Genomic DNA, 14,848 nt, shown 5'->3' with positions numbered 1-14,848 from the left:
ACGCATCTTTGAGGTCTAATGTTGCCATGAAATTGTGCTGTTGAAATAGTGGGACAACATCGTGTAGTGTTCCCATGTGAAAGTGTTCTGACAGGATGTAAAGATTGAGGGTTCTGAGATCTAATATTGGTCTTAAGGTTCCGTCCTTTTTGTGAATGAGGAAATACAGTGAGTAAACACCTGTTCCTAGTTGATTTTGTGGCACTGGCTCTATCGCTTGTTTGAGTAATAGAGATTTTACTTCCTCTTGCAACAGGGCGATATGTTGTGTGGAGAGGTTGTGTGGTTTTGGTGGAATATTTGGTGGAGTTTGTGCCAATTTTATGCAATAGCCATTGCGGATAATTGATAATACCCCGCTGTCTGTGGTAAAGGGTAGCCAATTGTTGTGGAACCTTTGTAGTCTTCCCCCCCACTGGCGAGGTGTGAATTGGGAAGGGATGGATCAAGTCACTGCTTTGCTTGTTGTGAGGCTTATTTTGCGGACTGATATGTTTCCCTGCTTCTGGGGTACTGGCCTCTGTAAGTGCTTTTAAAACCACCTCTGTGATATTGAGGTTGGTAGGCCAACTTTGTGAGGTGGATGCCTCAGGTGTTTGGTTCTAAATCCACCTCTGTATTGGGGCTTATGAAAGGATCCCCCGTATTGTGTAGTATACAAAGCACCCATGGCTTTAGCTGTGTCCGAATCTTTTTTCATTTTTTCAATAGCCGTGCCTACCTCTGGGCCAAAAACCTGTTTTTGGTTAAACAGCATATTGAGAACAGCCTGTTGTATTTCAGGCTTACATCCCGAAGACCTAAGCCATGCGTGTCTTCTTATGGTGACAGCAATGTTGATAGTTCTAGCTGCTGCATCTGCAGAGTCTAGGGCTGACCTGATCAGATTGTTTGTGATAGCTTGCCCTTTCTCAACTATTTGTTGTGCCCTTTTTTGTTGTTCCTTGGGGAGATGTTGTATTATGTCTTTCATCTCATCCCAGTGGACCTCCTTGTCTGGCGGGTGTGCATCCCTTGATGACTGCGAGTTTGCTCTTTTTCTGGCTGCACTTACCAATACAGAGTCCGGAGGCAATTGTTGCGTGATAAAGGTAGGATCAGAGGGAGGTGGCTTACATTTTTTCTCCACCCTAGGAGTAATTATTCTAGTCTTAACTGGCTCCTTGAATATTTGGTCAGCATGCTTTAACATGCCGGGGAGCATGGGAAGCGACTGATAAGTTGCATGTGTAGAGGAGAGTGTATTAAAAAGGAAGCCATCCTCTAACGGCTCAGTGTGCATGGCGACATTGTGATAGGGTGCCGCCCTAGCTATGACCTGAGTGTAGCCTGTACTATCCTCTGGTGGTGATGGCTTAGAGGGATATCAGTCTGGGTTGTTATCTGGAATGGGATCTGGATCATAAAGATCCCATGGATCCATATTTTCCTGCTGTGAATCAAATGAATGTGCTGGTGAATGCACAGGTGTAGGACTAGTAGGGGGAGAGATAAGCAAATGAGGAGAGTGAGGAGGAGACTGAGGAGGAGAAAATTGTGGAGGTGGAGGTTTCTCTTTGGTTTTTGGCACTTTAGCTGGCGGCTGAGCAGTGTCCAATTCTTCCTGAAAGGCTAATTTCCTCTTTGGCTTTAGAGGAGGTGCTGTTATAATTCTGCCAGTGTCTTTATGGATGTGAATCCTAGCTTGCCTTTCATCTACTGCCTCCATTTGTGAGTGTTCCTCAGTCAGTTTATGGCTTTCTTTGAGTGTTTGTGAAAGTCCATGTTCCTCTGTATAAATTGGCCTTTTCGGCTCCAAAGCAGTTTTTTTCGGTATCGAAAGACTCAGGGTGGATGATGGCCTCAGCTCCGAAAACGATTTTAAAGGTTTCGACTCGAAGGATCGATGCTTGGTGGACTCTGAGACAGAGCCTCGGCTCGAGTCCGATGGCTTGGGTGGCGTGGCCTTTTTCGGTGCCAAAGTTGTGGGTTGGTCACCGAAGGTCTTTTTATGGGTCGAGCCATGGCCTTCCGGCAGTCGCGTTCCCAAGGCCTTATGTTTGGGCTTGGCTGGGACAGGGGCAGGCGTACTCATGTGCTGTCCTGCCGTGACCAGTCTGTCCTCCTCGAACTCCTGCTCGGAGTCAGAACCTCGAACGGAGACAGCCATGTGCATGATCTCCTCCTCTTCCACATCGAGACCTTCGGTGCTCTTGGATGCCATCTCGAGTCTCTGGGCTCTTCTGTCTCGGAGCGTTTTTTTGGAAGAGAAGGATCTGCAGGTCTCACAATTTTCTTCCTGATGGTCTGGGGAAAGGCAGAGATTACAGACGAGATGTTGGTCTGTGTATGGAAATTTTGCCTGGCACTGAGGGCGAAAGCGGAATGGGGTCCGGTCCATGAGTCTTCCCGACCAGACCAGAGTTGGGCGCACGCGCCCCGAAGGGCGAGTAGAGATGTTTAACCCGACGGTACCGAAGTGTCGATAGAGGATGGTATGCGATTGAAACAATACCAACGAAGATTAGAGAGTTTTGAAGCTTTTCCGACTCGAACTATCGGAGCGAAAGGAAACACGTCCGAACCCGATGGCGGGAAGAAAACAATCTAACATGGAGTCGATGCCCATGCGCAATGGAGCCGAAGAGGAGTCGTCACTCGATCCATTGACTCGAAAACACTTCTGCGGAAAAAAACAACTTGTAACACTCCGAGCCCAACACTAGATGGCAGACTACGCATAGCACGTGTATCTGCAGCTACACATGCCATCGAACAGGATATATATATATATATATATATATATATATATCTCAAGATAAATATATGTAAACATAGATGTACCAAGTTACAGAGATGTGAAGTTAAGAATAGTTCATTTATACTTACCGATATATACTTACCTGCAGAATATAATTCATTTTTGTACTCTCGATTCCGATATACAGTCATGTGCATGTCAGCTCAAAGTTTTTCTGAGTCTTCAGTATTCAGGGTGATGCCTCTTGTGACTTGTCACACTTACCTATAGGTCCGCGTGGGGAAGAAGCATTTGAATCTAGAAGATAAACAGTGAGATCAGGCGTCAGAGTGGATCTATGGTGTTTCATGAAATGCAAACGCATCCACTAACAAATACCAACTCAACATTTGGGGGCCCATTACATCGAATCATTTTCATAGAGTCCCATTTCATATACTCATTTAAAAGGAAATACTTGCAATAACATAAAAGCATTACTAAAGCTAACTTCCGTGCTGCATCAGTTAGTAACACTTAATATGAGTGATAGTAATGCCACTTCTAATCGTTTCACTACTACTTTTATTATTTCCATCAATCAATCAATCAAATAAATTTCTTAAGCGCACTACTCACCCGGTATGGTCTCAAGGCGCTATGAGGGGATGGATGGGTGGGCTGGTTACTGCTAGAAAAGCCATGTTTTGAGGTGCTTTCTGAAGGTTAAGAGGTCCTGGGTCTTGCATAGGTTGGTGGGGAGGAAGTTCCAGGTTTTGGCGGCGAGGTGGGAAAAGGATCTGCCACCAGAGGTGGTGTGTTGGATGCGGGGGACTGTAGCGAGGGTGAGGTCGGCGGAGCGGAGCTGTCGAGTTGGTATGTGGAAGTTGACTCGTTCTTTGAGGTAGGCCAGTCCAGTGTCGTGGAGGGCTTGTGAGCGTGGACAAGGATTTTGAAAATTATCCTTTTGTTGATGGGCAGCCATTGTAGGGATCTGAGGTGGGTGGATATGTGTTTGTGGTGATGGAGGTTGAGGATGAGACGTGCAGCTGTGTCTGGATTAGCTGGAGTTTTCTTTGAAGCTTGGCTGTGGTCCTTGCGTAGAGGGCGTTGCCGTAGTCCAGTCTGCTGCTTATGAGGGCGTGGGTGACTGTTCTTGTTTCATCAATACTAGATGGTCTCTAAAATATTTTTATCTTACATGCAAACTCTTTTTTTAGCACACTAGTCATTATCATTGAATGCTAACATATGAACACATTTAATGCAGGTTACTCGAGTCAGTTTTAAACACTTATATACAAAATCTTACATGCTTCCAGAAAGAAGAACCAGCAATAACCCTTCAAATATACATAAGAACGTAAGATTTTTATAACAAACAAATGGAAATGATTTAAAATACACTGATGAGGGTCAAGCTAGCGACGCGCTTAGCAGGATGCATCTTCTAGGGCTACGACTCCCGCTTCATAGGCAGTTATTGCAGGGGTGGAGTGGGGTAGGGGAGCGCCAAATTTGTAAACTCTATGCTCTCTGGGCACAGGATGGCCCTGTCCTAGTGTGCAAATCCACCAAACTACACTGTAACTCCAAAAACGTTTGTATCTTTCACTGAGCCAATATCCTTCATTCAAGATGGCGCTGGAGGCAAGTTTGGTGCCTACTGACTTCATATCTAAGTGTTGGTCTGGACGAAAAGACAAAACTCAGCCAATGGCCTGGCAGAGCTGCAGAGAAATGAACCAGGAGGGATGTGCTATCTGCTGCTTTGGAAAAGAGGCACACCAGGACAGTCTTGTAGAGACTGACCTGCTTATTGTCTCTAGCCAGACAGCTGAACTCATGCAGGTTAGGGTCTCATCTTCTGTTTGGGAGTGTGTAGCATTACCAGGGAACGTGGTGTGATCAATAGAATTACTGGTTCACTGGGATGTGAGCCCTGGCCAAGCACAACCAAAACCCCTGTCAGGGTAGTGCATAAGCCAATCCTAAATGAACCTGTGTTCAACCCTGTGGTAGCTTGGCACACAGCTGTGAGGCTTAATTCAGAGGCAACGTGCAAAGTATTTTCACAAAAATTCAAATAGTAATACAGTGAAAATACCACATACAAAGGATCCCACACCAGATTATAAACAAAGAGAAATTTTAATAATTTAAAACAAGACCACAACAACTAAAATGCAATTAGTAGAACCAGAGATAACCAATTTGAAAGATTTCAGTGAAAATAGAGCCAAAAAGCACAAGTCACCAACTGTGGATATCTGGTCACATCAGACCGGGACAATATCACAAGTTCTGTCCGAGCACAATAGAGCAGGCCGACTACCAGAACCCAGTTAGGACCACTGAACAAACTACCTTTAATCCTGGTTTGCTGAGTCAAAGTAATGTGTTGCAGCAAGGCTGCAATCAAGGTCCTGCATCATTGTCGAGGATCCTGTCAACAAGGGCTCACAATGTGAAGTTCGCCAGAGGATGTGATACGCAGTTGGGGTGATGCCTAGCTCCGAGGGTGAGATGCCGAGTCCTGCGTCTTAATCAAGGCTGCCATCGATGAGGTATGCAAAACAGGTCCTCCAGTCTATTCCTCCTAACCAACTGTCGGTCCCTTGCTGCGCACAAATTAGACATACACCTTCTCCTAGATGAGCTACATCCTGAAGCCTTATTCTTAACTGAAACTTGGCTCCATGAGGAGTCCTCTCCAGATGTGGCTCCGGTGCTTCCCCATGGCTACCTGATAAACAGGTTAGGCAGAGTTAATGCCACAGGTGGCAGAATTGTCATTATACATAAGGAGACATTAAAATGCACCTTCCATACTTTGACTCTCCCTGGCTACGAAAGCATGTCTTTCTCCTTCACACTTAGCCCCTCAAACACATTTTCTGGGGCTTTGATGTATTGCCCTACCGGCTCCTCTGGTGTTTTTATTCAATCTCTTCCCGATTTGATTTCAGATTTAGTTTGCAGTAAACCAAATTTTACCCGCCTTGGGGATTTTAATATTCATGTAGACGATGTATGCAACTCAGCCGCCAAAAGTCTTCTATTAGATTTGGCAGCTTTGGCCGTGGCTCAGCTAATTAGCGGCCCAACCCACTCCATGGGTCACACTATTGACCTCCTCCTCCGTAATGCTACTCCCCCGGTCTCACCTGACCACTCATTATTCACACTGAGGCTTCCCACCCCTCCTGTTATTAGAGCACCCCCTAAAATAAAACAACTGCAACGCCACTGGCATAAGCTCAATCCTAATGACTGGGTCACTGCCCTAGATGGCCTTAAACCTGATCTTATGGACCACCCCACTTACCTCTCTGAAATGTTTAAAGGATGGATCACTGATGCTCTTGACACAATATTACCGGTAGTTACTACATCACGAGGTCAACATGAAACAAGCGCAACTTGGTTTTCTCCCCACCTTCATCTTTTAAGAAAGCAATGTAAACGCTTTGAGAGGAGCTGGAGAAAGACCTCTGACGTGCTTTTAAAAGACGAGTATCGGAAAGCAATCAGACACTTTCACTCTGAAATCGGAGCAGCTCAGGCATCTTAATAGGCATCCAAAATTGATAATTCCTCAAATACCCCTAAAGAAGTCTTTCAAATTCTTAAAAGAGATTGTCCACCCCCTCTCGCACACTGACCTAGATGCTTCACAAGAACATAGCAACAATCTTGCTCTCTTTTTTCAAAGGAAAATTGTTGACATTTATTCTGATTTCAAGGACAATCCCTACCAGACAAGACTCCCTCAGTTTTCCTGTGCCACAACTTCACACTATCTCATTCTTCCCCCATCTCACAGAAGCTCTGCTTATCAACCTTCTTCCGTCTCTAAAGTCAGGTTCCCCCCTTGACCCGGCACCTCCCCATATCTTCAAATCAAATCAAATCAAATCAAATCAAATCATTAACATTTATAAAGCGCGCTACTCACCCGTGCGGGTCTCAAGGCGCTAGGGGAAAAAGGGGGGTTTATCGCTGCTCGAACAGCCAGGTCTTTAGGAGTCTCCGGAAAGCGGAGTGGTCCTGGGTGGTCCTGAGGCTGGTGGGGAGGGAGTTCCAGGTCTTGGCCGCCAGGAAGGGGAAAGATCTCCCACCCGCCGTGGAGCGGCGGATGCGAGGGACAGCAGCGAGTGCGAGGCCAGAGGAGCGGAGGAGGCGGGTGGGGACGTAGAAGCTGAGGCGTCTGTTGAGGTATTCCGGTCCCTTGTCGTGGAGGGCTTTGTGTGCGTGGGTGAGAAGTCGGAAGGTGATCCTTTTGCTGACTGGGAGCCAATGCAGGTGTCTCAGGTGTGCGGAGATGTGGCTGCTGCGGGGTATGTCGAGGATGAGGCGGGCCGAGGCGTTTTGAATGCGTTGCAGGCGATTTTGGAGTTTGGCTGTGGTCCCGGCGTAGAGGGTGTTGCCGTAGTCCTGGCGGCTCGTGACGAGGGCGTGGGTCACGGTTTTTCTAGTGTCGGGGGGGATCCAGCGGAAGATCTTGCGGAGCATGCGGAGGGTGAGGAAGCAGGCGGAGGACACAGCGTTGACTTGCTTGGTCATGGTGAGAAGAGGGTCCGAATGAAGCCGAGGTTGCGGGCGTGGTCTGTGGGGGTCGGTGCGGTGCTGAGGGCCGTGGGCCACCAGGAGTCGTCCCAGGCGGACGGGGTGTTGCCGAGGATGAGGACTTCCGTTTTTTCAGAGTTCAGCTTTAGGCGGCTGAGCCTCATCCAATCTGCGACGTCCTTCATACCCTCTTGTAGGTTGGTCTTGGCGCTGGCGGGGTCCTTGGTGAGGGAGAGTATAAGTTGGGTGTCGTCGGCGTAGGAGGTGATGATGATGTCGTGCTTGCGTATGATGTTGGCGAGGGGGCTCATGTAGACATTGAAGAGTGTCGGGCTGAGTGATGAGCCTTGGGGTACGCCGCAGATGATCTCGGTGGGTTCTGAGCGAAACGGAGGGAGGTAAACTCTTTGGGAACGGTTAGAGAGGAAGGAGGCGATCCAGTCCAGGGCCTGGCCTTGGATTCCGGTGGAGCGGAGGCGGGTGATTAGGGTGCGGTGACAGACGGTGTCAAAGGCAGCCGAAAGGTCGAGCAGAATGAGGGCGACTGTTTCACCGTTGTCCATCAGGGTTCTGATGTCGTCAGTGACTGAGATGAGGGCGGTTTCAGTGCTGTGGTTGGTTCGGAATCCGGTTTGTGAGGGGTCGAACAGGTTGTTGTCTTCCAGAAAGGTGGTCAGCTGTTTGTTGACGGTCTTCTCTATTACTTTGGCTGGGAAAGGCAGAAGAGAGATGGGGCGGAAGTTTTTCAGGTCGCTCGGGTCAGCCGTAGATTTCTTTAGTAGGGCGTTGACTTCGGCGTGTTTCCAGCATTCGGGGAAGGTAGCAGAAGAAAAAGAAGAGTTGATGACGGTCTGGAGGTGCGGGGCGATGATGACGTCGGCTTTGTTAAAGATGAAGTGCGGGCAGGGGTCCGAAGGGGCGCCGGAGTGGATAGAGTTCATGATGGATTTGGTTTCTTCCGTGTTGATGTGGGACCAGTTGTTGAGGGTGATGGCCGTGGATGCCGGTTCGGTGGTGTTTGGTTGGGTCTGGTGTCCGAAGCTGTCGTGGAGGTCGCTAATCTTGCGATGGAAGAAAGTGGCGAGGGATTCGCACAGATCCTGTGAGGGCGTGACGGCGTTGGCGCTGGGGTTGGAGAACTCCTTGACGATGCTGAAGAGTTCTCTGCTGTTGTGTCTGTTTTTGTCCAGTCTGTCGGTGAAAAAGTTCCTTTTGGCAGCGCGGATCAGGTGGTGGTGTTCGCGGGTAGCGTTCTTGAGGGCGGTCATGTTGTCAGCGGTGCGGTCCTTGCGCCAGGCTTTCTCAAGGGCGCGACAAGTTTTCTTTGATTCTTTGAGGGTGTCAGAGAACCAGAGAGGTTTTTTGGTGTTGGTCTGTCGATGCGTGTGTATGAGGGGAGCAAGGATGTCTGCGCAGTTGGAGATCCAGTTTGTGAGGTTGAGGGCTGTGTCGTTGGGGTCGGTGGTGAGGGTGGGTTGGTTGGCGGCGAGTGCGGAGAAGAGTTGCTCTTCGGGGATCTTGTTCCACTGTCGACGAGGGATGGGTTGGGTGCGGAGGTGGCGGGTCTCGCGTCGGAATGTGAAGTGGACGCAGCTGTGGTCGGTCCAGGGTAGGGCGGAGGCGTGGCTGAAGAAGACGTGTTTGCTGGCGGAGAAGATGGGGTCAAGCGTGTGTCTGGCATTGTGGGTGGCGGTGTTCACCAGTTGTTTGAGGCCGAGGTTGGCGAGGTTGTCTAGCAGGGTGGTGGTGTTGGGGTCGTTGTTTTGTTCCAGATGGAAGTTGAGGTCACCTAGGAGGATGTAGTCCGGCAAGGCGAGGGCGTGCGGGGAGATGAAGTCGGCGATGGCGACGCTGAAAGGGGCGTGTGGCCCGGGAGGACGGTAGACGAGGGATCCTCTGAGGGTGGTCCTCGGATCGGTGCGAATCTGAAAATGCAGGTGTTCAGCGGCGAGAGGGGTGTCTTCGGTGGAGGTGGTGACGCTGATGGAGTCTTTGAAGACGATGGCGATACCTCCTCCTACCTGGTTGGTGCGGTCTTTTCTGGAGATCTTGTAGCCTTCGGGGATGGCAGTGGCGATGTCAGGGGCCGAGGAGGCGTTCATCCAGGTCTCCGTGATGAAGGGCCTTGGGGTCAGAAGTCATAGCTCCGGTCCTGACCAATCTCCTCAACTCTCCCCTTACCTTGGGCCATGTCCTGCATCAGTGGAAGCATGCCATAGTTAAGCCCCTTTTGAAAAAGCCCCACCTTGATGGAGCTCTTCCTAATAATTACAGGCCAATCTCGTTGTTGCCCACTGTGTCTAATTAATTGAAAAACACGTAAATAGACATCTCACATGCTTCCTTGAGGATAATATCCTTCACCCCACGCAAATGGGTTTCAGGCCTCAACATAGTACTGAGACTGCACTTCTCGCAGTTATGGAAGAGGTCAGAAGGCGCCTCGATCAAGGGGGCGCAGCACCCATCATCCTACTCAATCTCAGTGCGGCCTTAGATATGGTTGACCATTCCATGCTGATCCAGAGAATGTCGGACACCCCACTTTCTTTAATCTTTACATGTATCCGTTATCGGAAGTTATTAAACCATTTGGTCTGACTCTGGTGTCCTACGCGGATGATACTGAATTGATTTTTCTTTCTCCACTAAATCTAATACCGATCACTCCTTTCTGACCCCTTGTCTCCAAGCAGTGACTAGATGGATGTCTGACTGCAAACTAAGACTTAACGAAGACAAAACTGAAGTAATGTTGTTAGGGAACCACCTCTCTCAAGGGCTCAAGTCATCTATCCCGGAGTCTCTGAAAGCCGTGCCTCTTTCCAAGGATAAGATAAAAAGCCTCGGAGTCGGACTTGACTCACGGCTTGTCACGGACCATCAATCCAAAACGACAGCAGCTACCTTTTTTAGTTTTCTTAAACTTTTAAGGAAAGTCTTTAAAATTCTCCCTTTCTTAGCTAGGAAGCTTCTAGTCCAGGCCCAGATTATCTCATGTCTGGACTATGGCAATACTCTTTATCTTGGTTCCCCCAAGTATGTAGTAAAAAAGACTGCAGGGGGTCCAGAATGCCGCTCCTCTTGAACATCCCCAGACATCAATCAGTCAAATCTTCTATTTCCGTTCTCCACTGGCTTCCGGTGGAACAACGGATACAGTTTAAATCCCTTTGCTTGATGCATAGAGCCCTACACAGTAGAGGTCCATCCTTACTAAAATCAATTCCTTCCTTTTATATGCCTCCCAGGCCTCTCAGATCTTCGACTGCGGCCTTGGTCAGGCTTCCTGCAGTGAAGAGAGATAGGTAGGGTGGTAGATCCTTGTCCTACTTAGGAGCTAAGCTCTGGAACGCCCTCCCCCAAGAGCTGCGGCTAGCAAAAACTTTAAACTAAGTAAACTAAACTGGAAATGTGTCCTTTTAATAACTTCAAAATGTTAATACGTTTTTAACATACAGAGACTGTGTTTCTGTATACATCATCTAATACACTTCTGCAAGCTTCTTTTTTGATCTATCAATGATTCCATTGAAACAAACAAAAGCAAAGTTCTATTCAGTTCCAGTAATTCCATGAAGCTTCCTGTGTTTGAAGAAAAGGTGGTTGTAGGAAAGTCCTTTCAGGCATGGTTACCCTACTTTTTGCCTATTGTCAGTGTGCTTAGACTGTTTTCACTGGGATCTTGCTAACCAGGATCCCATTGATTGTGCTATCTCCTCTAAAATTGCTTATCTTTGTACCCTTCACATCCTACAATTGGCATACTGGTGTAACTCTGTAAGCCCCTAGTATATGGTACTTGGGCACCCAGGGCATTGGTACACCACGGGTTCCCCATGAGTTGCAGCACGTACTATGCCACCCATGAGAGGAAATGCAAACTGTGTCTGCGGGACTGCCATTTGCAGCCTGCATGAAAAGGTGCACGCACCCTTTCACTGCTGGTCACCCCTATGATAGGCCCTTCCAGCCCTAAGGGCAGGGTGCAGGTCCCTGTGTGTGTAGGCACCCCTGTAAGAGTAGAGGTGCCCATACGAACTCCAATTCCAATTCCCTGGAGTTCGTAAGTGCAGGAGAGCCATTTTAGCTATGTACTGGCCATAGGTCACTACCTACGGTCGAGCTACATAATGGTATCTGCGAACCTAGGCATGTAACTCAAACATGTTGGAATCATACCCCAATACTGATGACAGTATTGGTGGCATGATTCCATGCACTCTGGGGTCCCCCCTTAGAGGACCTCCCCAGTATTGCTCATACCAGTATTCCAGTGTCTGCGAGCAGCCCACGCTGCTGCAGCCCCTCGGACAGGATTCTGTCCTCCTGCTGCTTGACCAGCTCAAGCAGGGGAAGGCAGAACAAAGGATTCCCTGTGGGAGAGGGGTGCAACCTTTTCTCCCTTGGAAATAGGTGTTGCAAGGTTGGGGAGGGGTAGCCTCCCCACGTCACTGGCTTGCTTTGAAGGGCACATCTGGTGCCCTCCTTGCATAATTCGGTTTGCACCAGTCCAGGAACCCCCATCCCTGCTCTGGCGCAAAACTGCACAAAGGAAAGAGGAGTGACCACTCCCCTGTTCATCACCACCACAAGGGTGGTGGCCAGAGGTCCTCCAGGTGGCCACTTGATTCTGCCATCTTGAAATCAAGATCAGCAGAGGCCCCTTGGAGCATCGGACTGGTCAGGTTAGGCCGATGGCGTCAGTAACCCCCTCTGATAGGTGGGCACCTTGCAAAGCGACCAAGCCCTTTCGTGGGCTATTTAGTGACTCTCTTGTGAGTGGGTCCCCAGATCCGGCATGCAAGACCTCACCAGGACTCCATTGCAACAACCTCTTCTCCTTCTGGTCACCGGAACCGCTGCTGGACTTCACAGGAACGGAACAAGATTGCAACATCGAGATTACCACTCCTTTCAACATTTCCAAGGTTGTGTATCCTCTGGGGTCAGCAAGACTTCAGCTGCACCAAAGAAGCAAGAAAGACTCTCCCTTGGAGTCACTCCCCTTCATCTGCAGGCACCTAAGTCAACAACACCCGGCTACTGAGATCTGCTGTCCTCTGGACCTGCGAAGATTCTCCAACACACATGGTGGTTCTGAGTGGTCCTCTGGGTCCTCTCTGCCTTCTGTCCAAGTTAGGGGATGGTGAAGGAGGCAAGGTGAGTTGTTGCCTCTTCCTCCAAGACAGAATCCCTGTACACTGCGGCTGTTGCAGCAACCAAGGTTTGTTGACTCCTGCACGAGGGATCTTCAGGCTCCATGTAGCCCAGGCCCCCAGCACTCTATCTCTGTAAGGACAGTCTCCTCTCTGCTGCTACAGTGATGTGGGACTCCTCTTCAGGTGTGCTGCCTGGGCCTCACTGCAAAACATTGTGCCTGCTGTCAGTGGGTTGTTCGTGGGGACTCCGGCTGCTTATGCTGGCTCTTCTGTCTTCTTCGGGTCAGCCCAGACTCCCCTCCAAGGGTCGTGTCCGCAGGATCTTGCTGGTCCTCTTCAGCTCTGCAAATCTCCAACAGCTCTAGTTGCATTTACTTGTTGGCGGTCCTCCTGAGCACTGACCCGTCTGCAATCGGGCGACCGTCAAGGGACAGCTCCTAGGTGACTTCAGGGACTCCTCTGCAGCTCCTGGACTCCACAGCTGGCCTTCATCCACAACCCTCGACCCAGATCTTCACCCACAAGAGGGTGGACATTGCCTCCTGCCCTACCTAGACACTCCTGTGTGGACTGGACTCTGTCCCCTTTTTTTGCAGGTCCTCTTCATCCGGAATCCACCATTGGGTTCCACCAGCCTGGTTCTGTTCTTGCAGTATTCAAATTCCAAGTCCACATGTTAGCCTATGGGACAACCAAGTAAGCAACCTCTGCTCTCCTGGTCGCTGAGAGTCTTCTAGATACTTACCTCTTGGGGTTACTCTTCCAGCCCTTGGCTAACTACTCCATATTCTTTGGTGGGGGACCTATTCTTGCATTCCACTATTTTAGTATATGGTTTGTCCCCCCCATAGGGCCCATGCTAATTCTTGCTATTTCTGGTGTTATTATGCGGATTCCTAGTACTTACCTGTGGGTATTTTGTGTCTACTTACCTCCAGAAAGGGAGGATTGCCTATAGTAACCTAGTTCAGTGTTCCTGTAACAAAGTACCTTTATTTTTGCAACACTGTGTGGTTCCTTTCAAGTGTGATAAATTACTGTGTGACTACTGTGGTATTGCAAGTGCTTTGCACTCCTCCTAACTAATAGTAACTAGTAACTAATAAGGGTTTCCTAGACCTGGTATAAGGTGCCAACACCATAAATGTCCACCACACACTAGGCCAGCTTCCTACAGTGGTTATCGAAGGGTTTCTAATGTTCAGTCCACCAGAAGATAGTCTTGTCCAAACAGATAAACAAGGCCCAAGCTCTGCTAATTCTCCTACCACTAGACTGAATCTAACACTTTTCTATCATTGTGAGACTCATTCAAAAGTATGTCATGTCGACGCGTTTTGGCCTATATCATTTGAGGACTCTTCAGGACCAGGGAAGTCAAGGAAATAAAACCTTCAAGAACCATTTATATTAAGGAATGGACCCATGGGAACGATCTGGTCTGTCCTCGGTCTGGCTAAAACCCAATTCGAATTATCGCTTACAAAAAACCCTGTAACTTGGCAAAACTCGAGATCAAACCCATGGACAAACAAAAGTCCAACTCTGTAGGTGGAAAACATCCTAAGCACACTTAAGCTCTCTACTGTGTGTGACTGTCTAGGAGGAATACACAAAACCTGTTAGCTACACCAAGTCATGTGACCCAGAATCAGGCTACAGGCACTAAATGACCAAGGCAGAAAAGTGCCAACTTTATAAAAGTGGCATTTTCAGGATTCGTCTTCCAAAGACACCATACATGAATGGGTTACCTGTTCCCATTTGGAAGTTACAGCTTATTAAGTGTAATAAGGTAACTTCAATGTTATCCTACGGGAGAGGTAGGTCTTGCGGTAAAGAAGGCAATAAGAGTTTTTCAATACCAGGACACGTAAAACCTAAAAGGATATAGCCTACTTTTTAAATACATGGCACCTTGTCCTCTGGGCTGTCCAGCGCCTACCCCAGGGGGGAATGATATGTATTAAAAAAGAAGGTCTGGGCCTGGCAAAAGCTTTATTTTACCAGGTCGGATTGGATTCAAAACTGGACACACAGGCTACAATGGCAGACCTAAGACATGTTTATAGTACTACTTAAGTGGATGGCACAATCAGTACTGCAGGCCCAAGACCTTGGCACAGGTAGTGACACTTTACTTGGGACTTACAAGTAAGCGAAATATGCCAACTGGATCTAAGCTAATTCTACCATGGTTTAAGGAGAGAGCACAAGCACTGGTAAAGTGTGCACAGTCCTAAACCCAGCAAAAACGAAGCCAGCAAAACAGGAGGGCTGAAGACAAAATGTTAGGGAGAAAACCACACCAAGGATGCCAGAGTCTAACAATGGCCATATTCCCCTGAGCAACTGCTTTTTCAAGATCTGCCTGAGCAGAAGGCTACCACTCAGGACA

The 14,848-nt window shown here is 48.6% G+C and overlaps 1 protein-coding gene across 5 annotated transcripts in view; it reads right to left on the bottom strand.

The window, feature by feature from the left end:
• Nucleotides 1-14,848, bottom strand: part of LOC138299254 (butyrophilin subfamily 2 member A2-like) — a 150,495-nt gene that overhangs the window by 78,285 nt on the left and 57,362 nt on the right. For all 5 annotated transcript variants that reach the window (XM_069237392.1, XM_069237391.1, XM_069237394.1 and 2 more), the window contains exon 4: nucleotides 3,005-3,037. In XM_069237392.1, the coding sequence (XP_069093493.1) occupies nucleotides 3,005-3,037 (33 nt within the window). The remainder of the gene's footprint in view (nucleotides 1-3,004; nucleotides 3,038-14,848) is intronic.

This window comes from Pleurodeles waltl, chromosome 6 (assembly GCF_031143425.1).
Source record: "Pleurodeles waltl isolate 20211129_DDA chromosome 6, aPleWal1.hap1.20221129, whole genome shotgun sequence".
In the NCBI taxonomy this organism is placed as follows: Eukaryota; Metazoa; Chordata; class Amphibia; order Caudata; family Salamandridae; genus Pleurodeles; species Pleurodeles waltl.
This window is presented reverse-complemented; position numbering and strand designations above follow the sequence as displayed.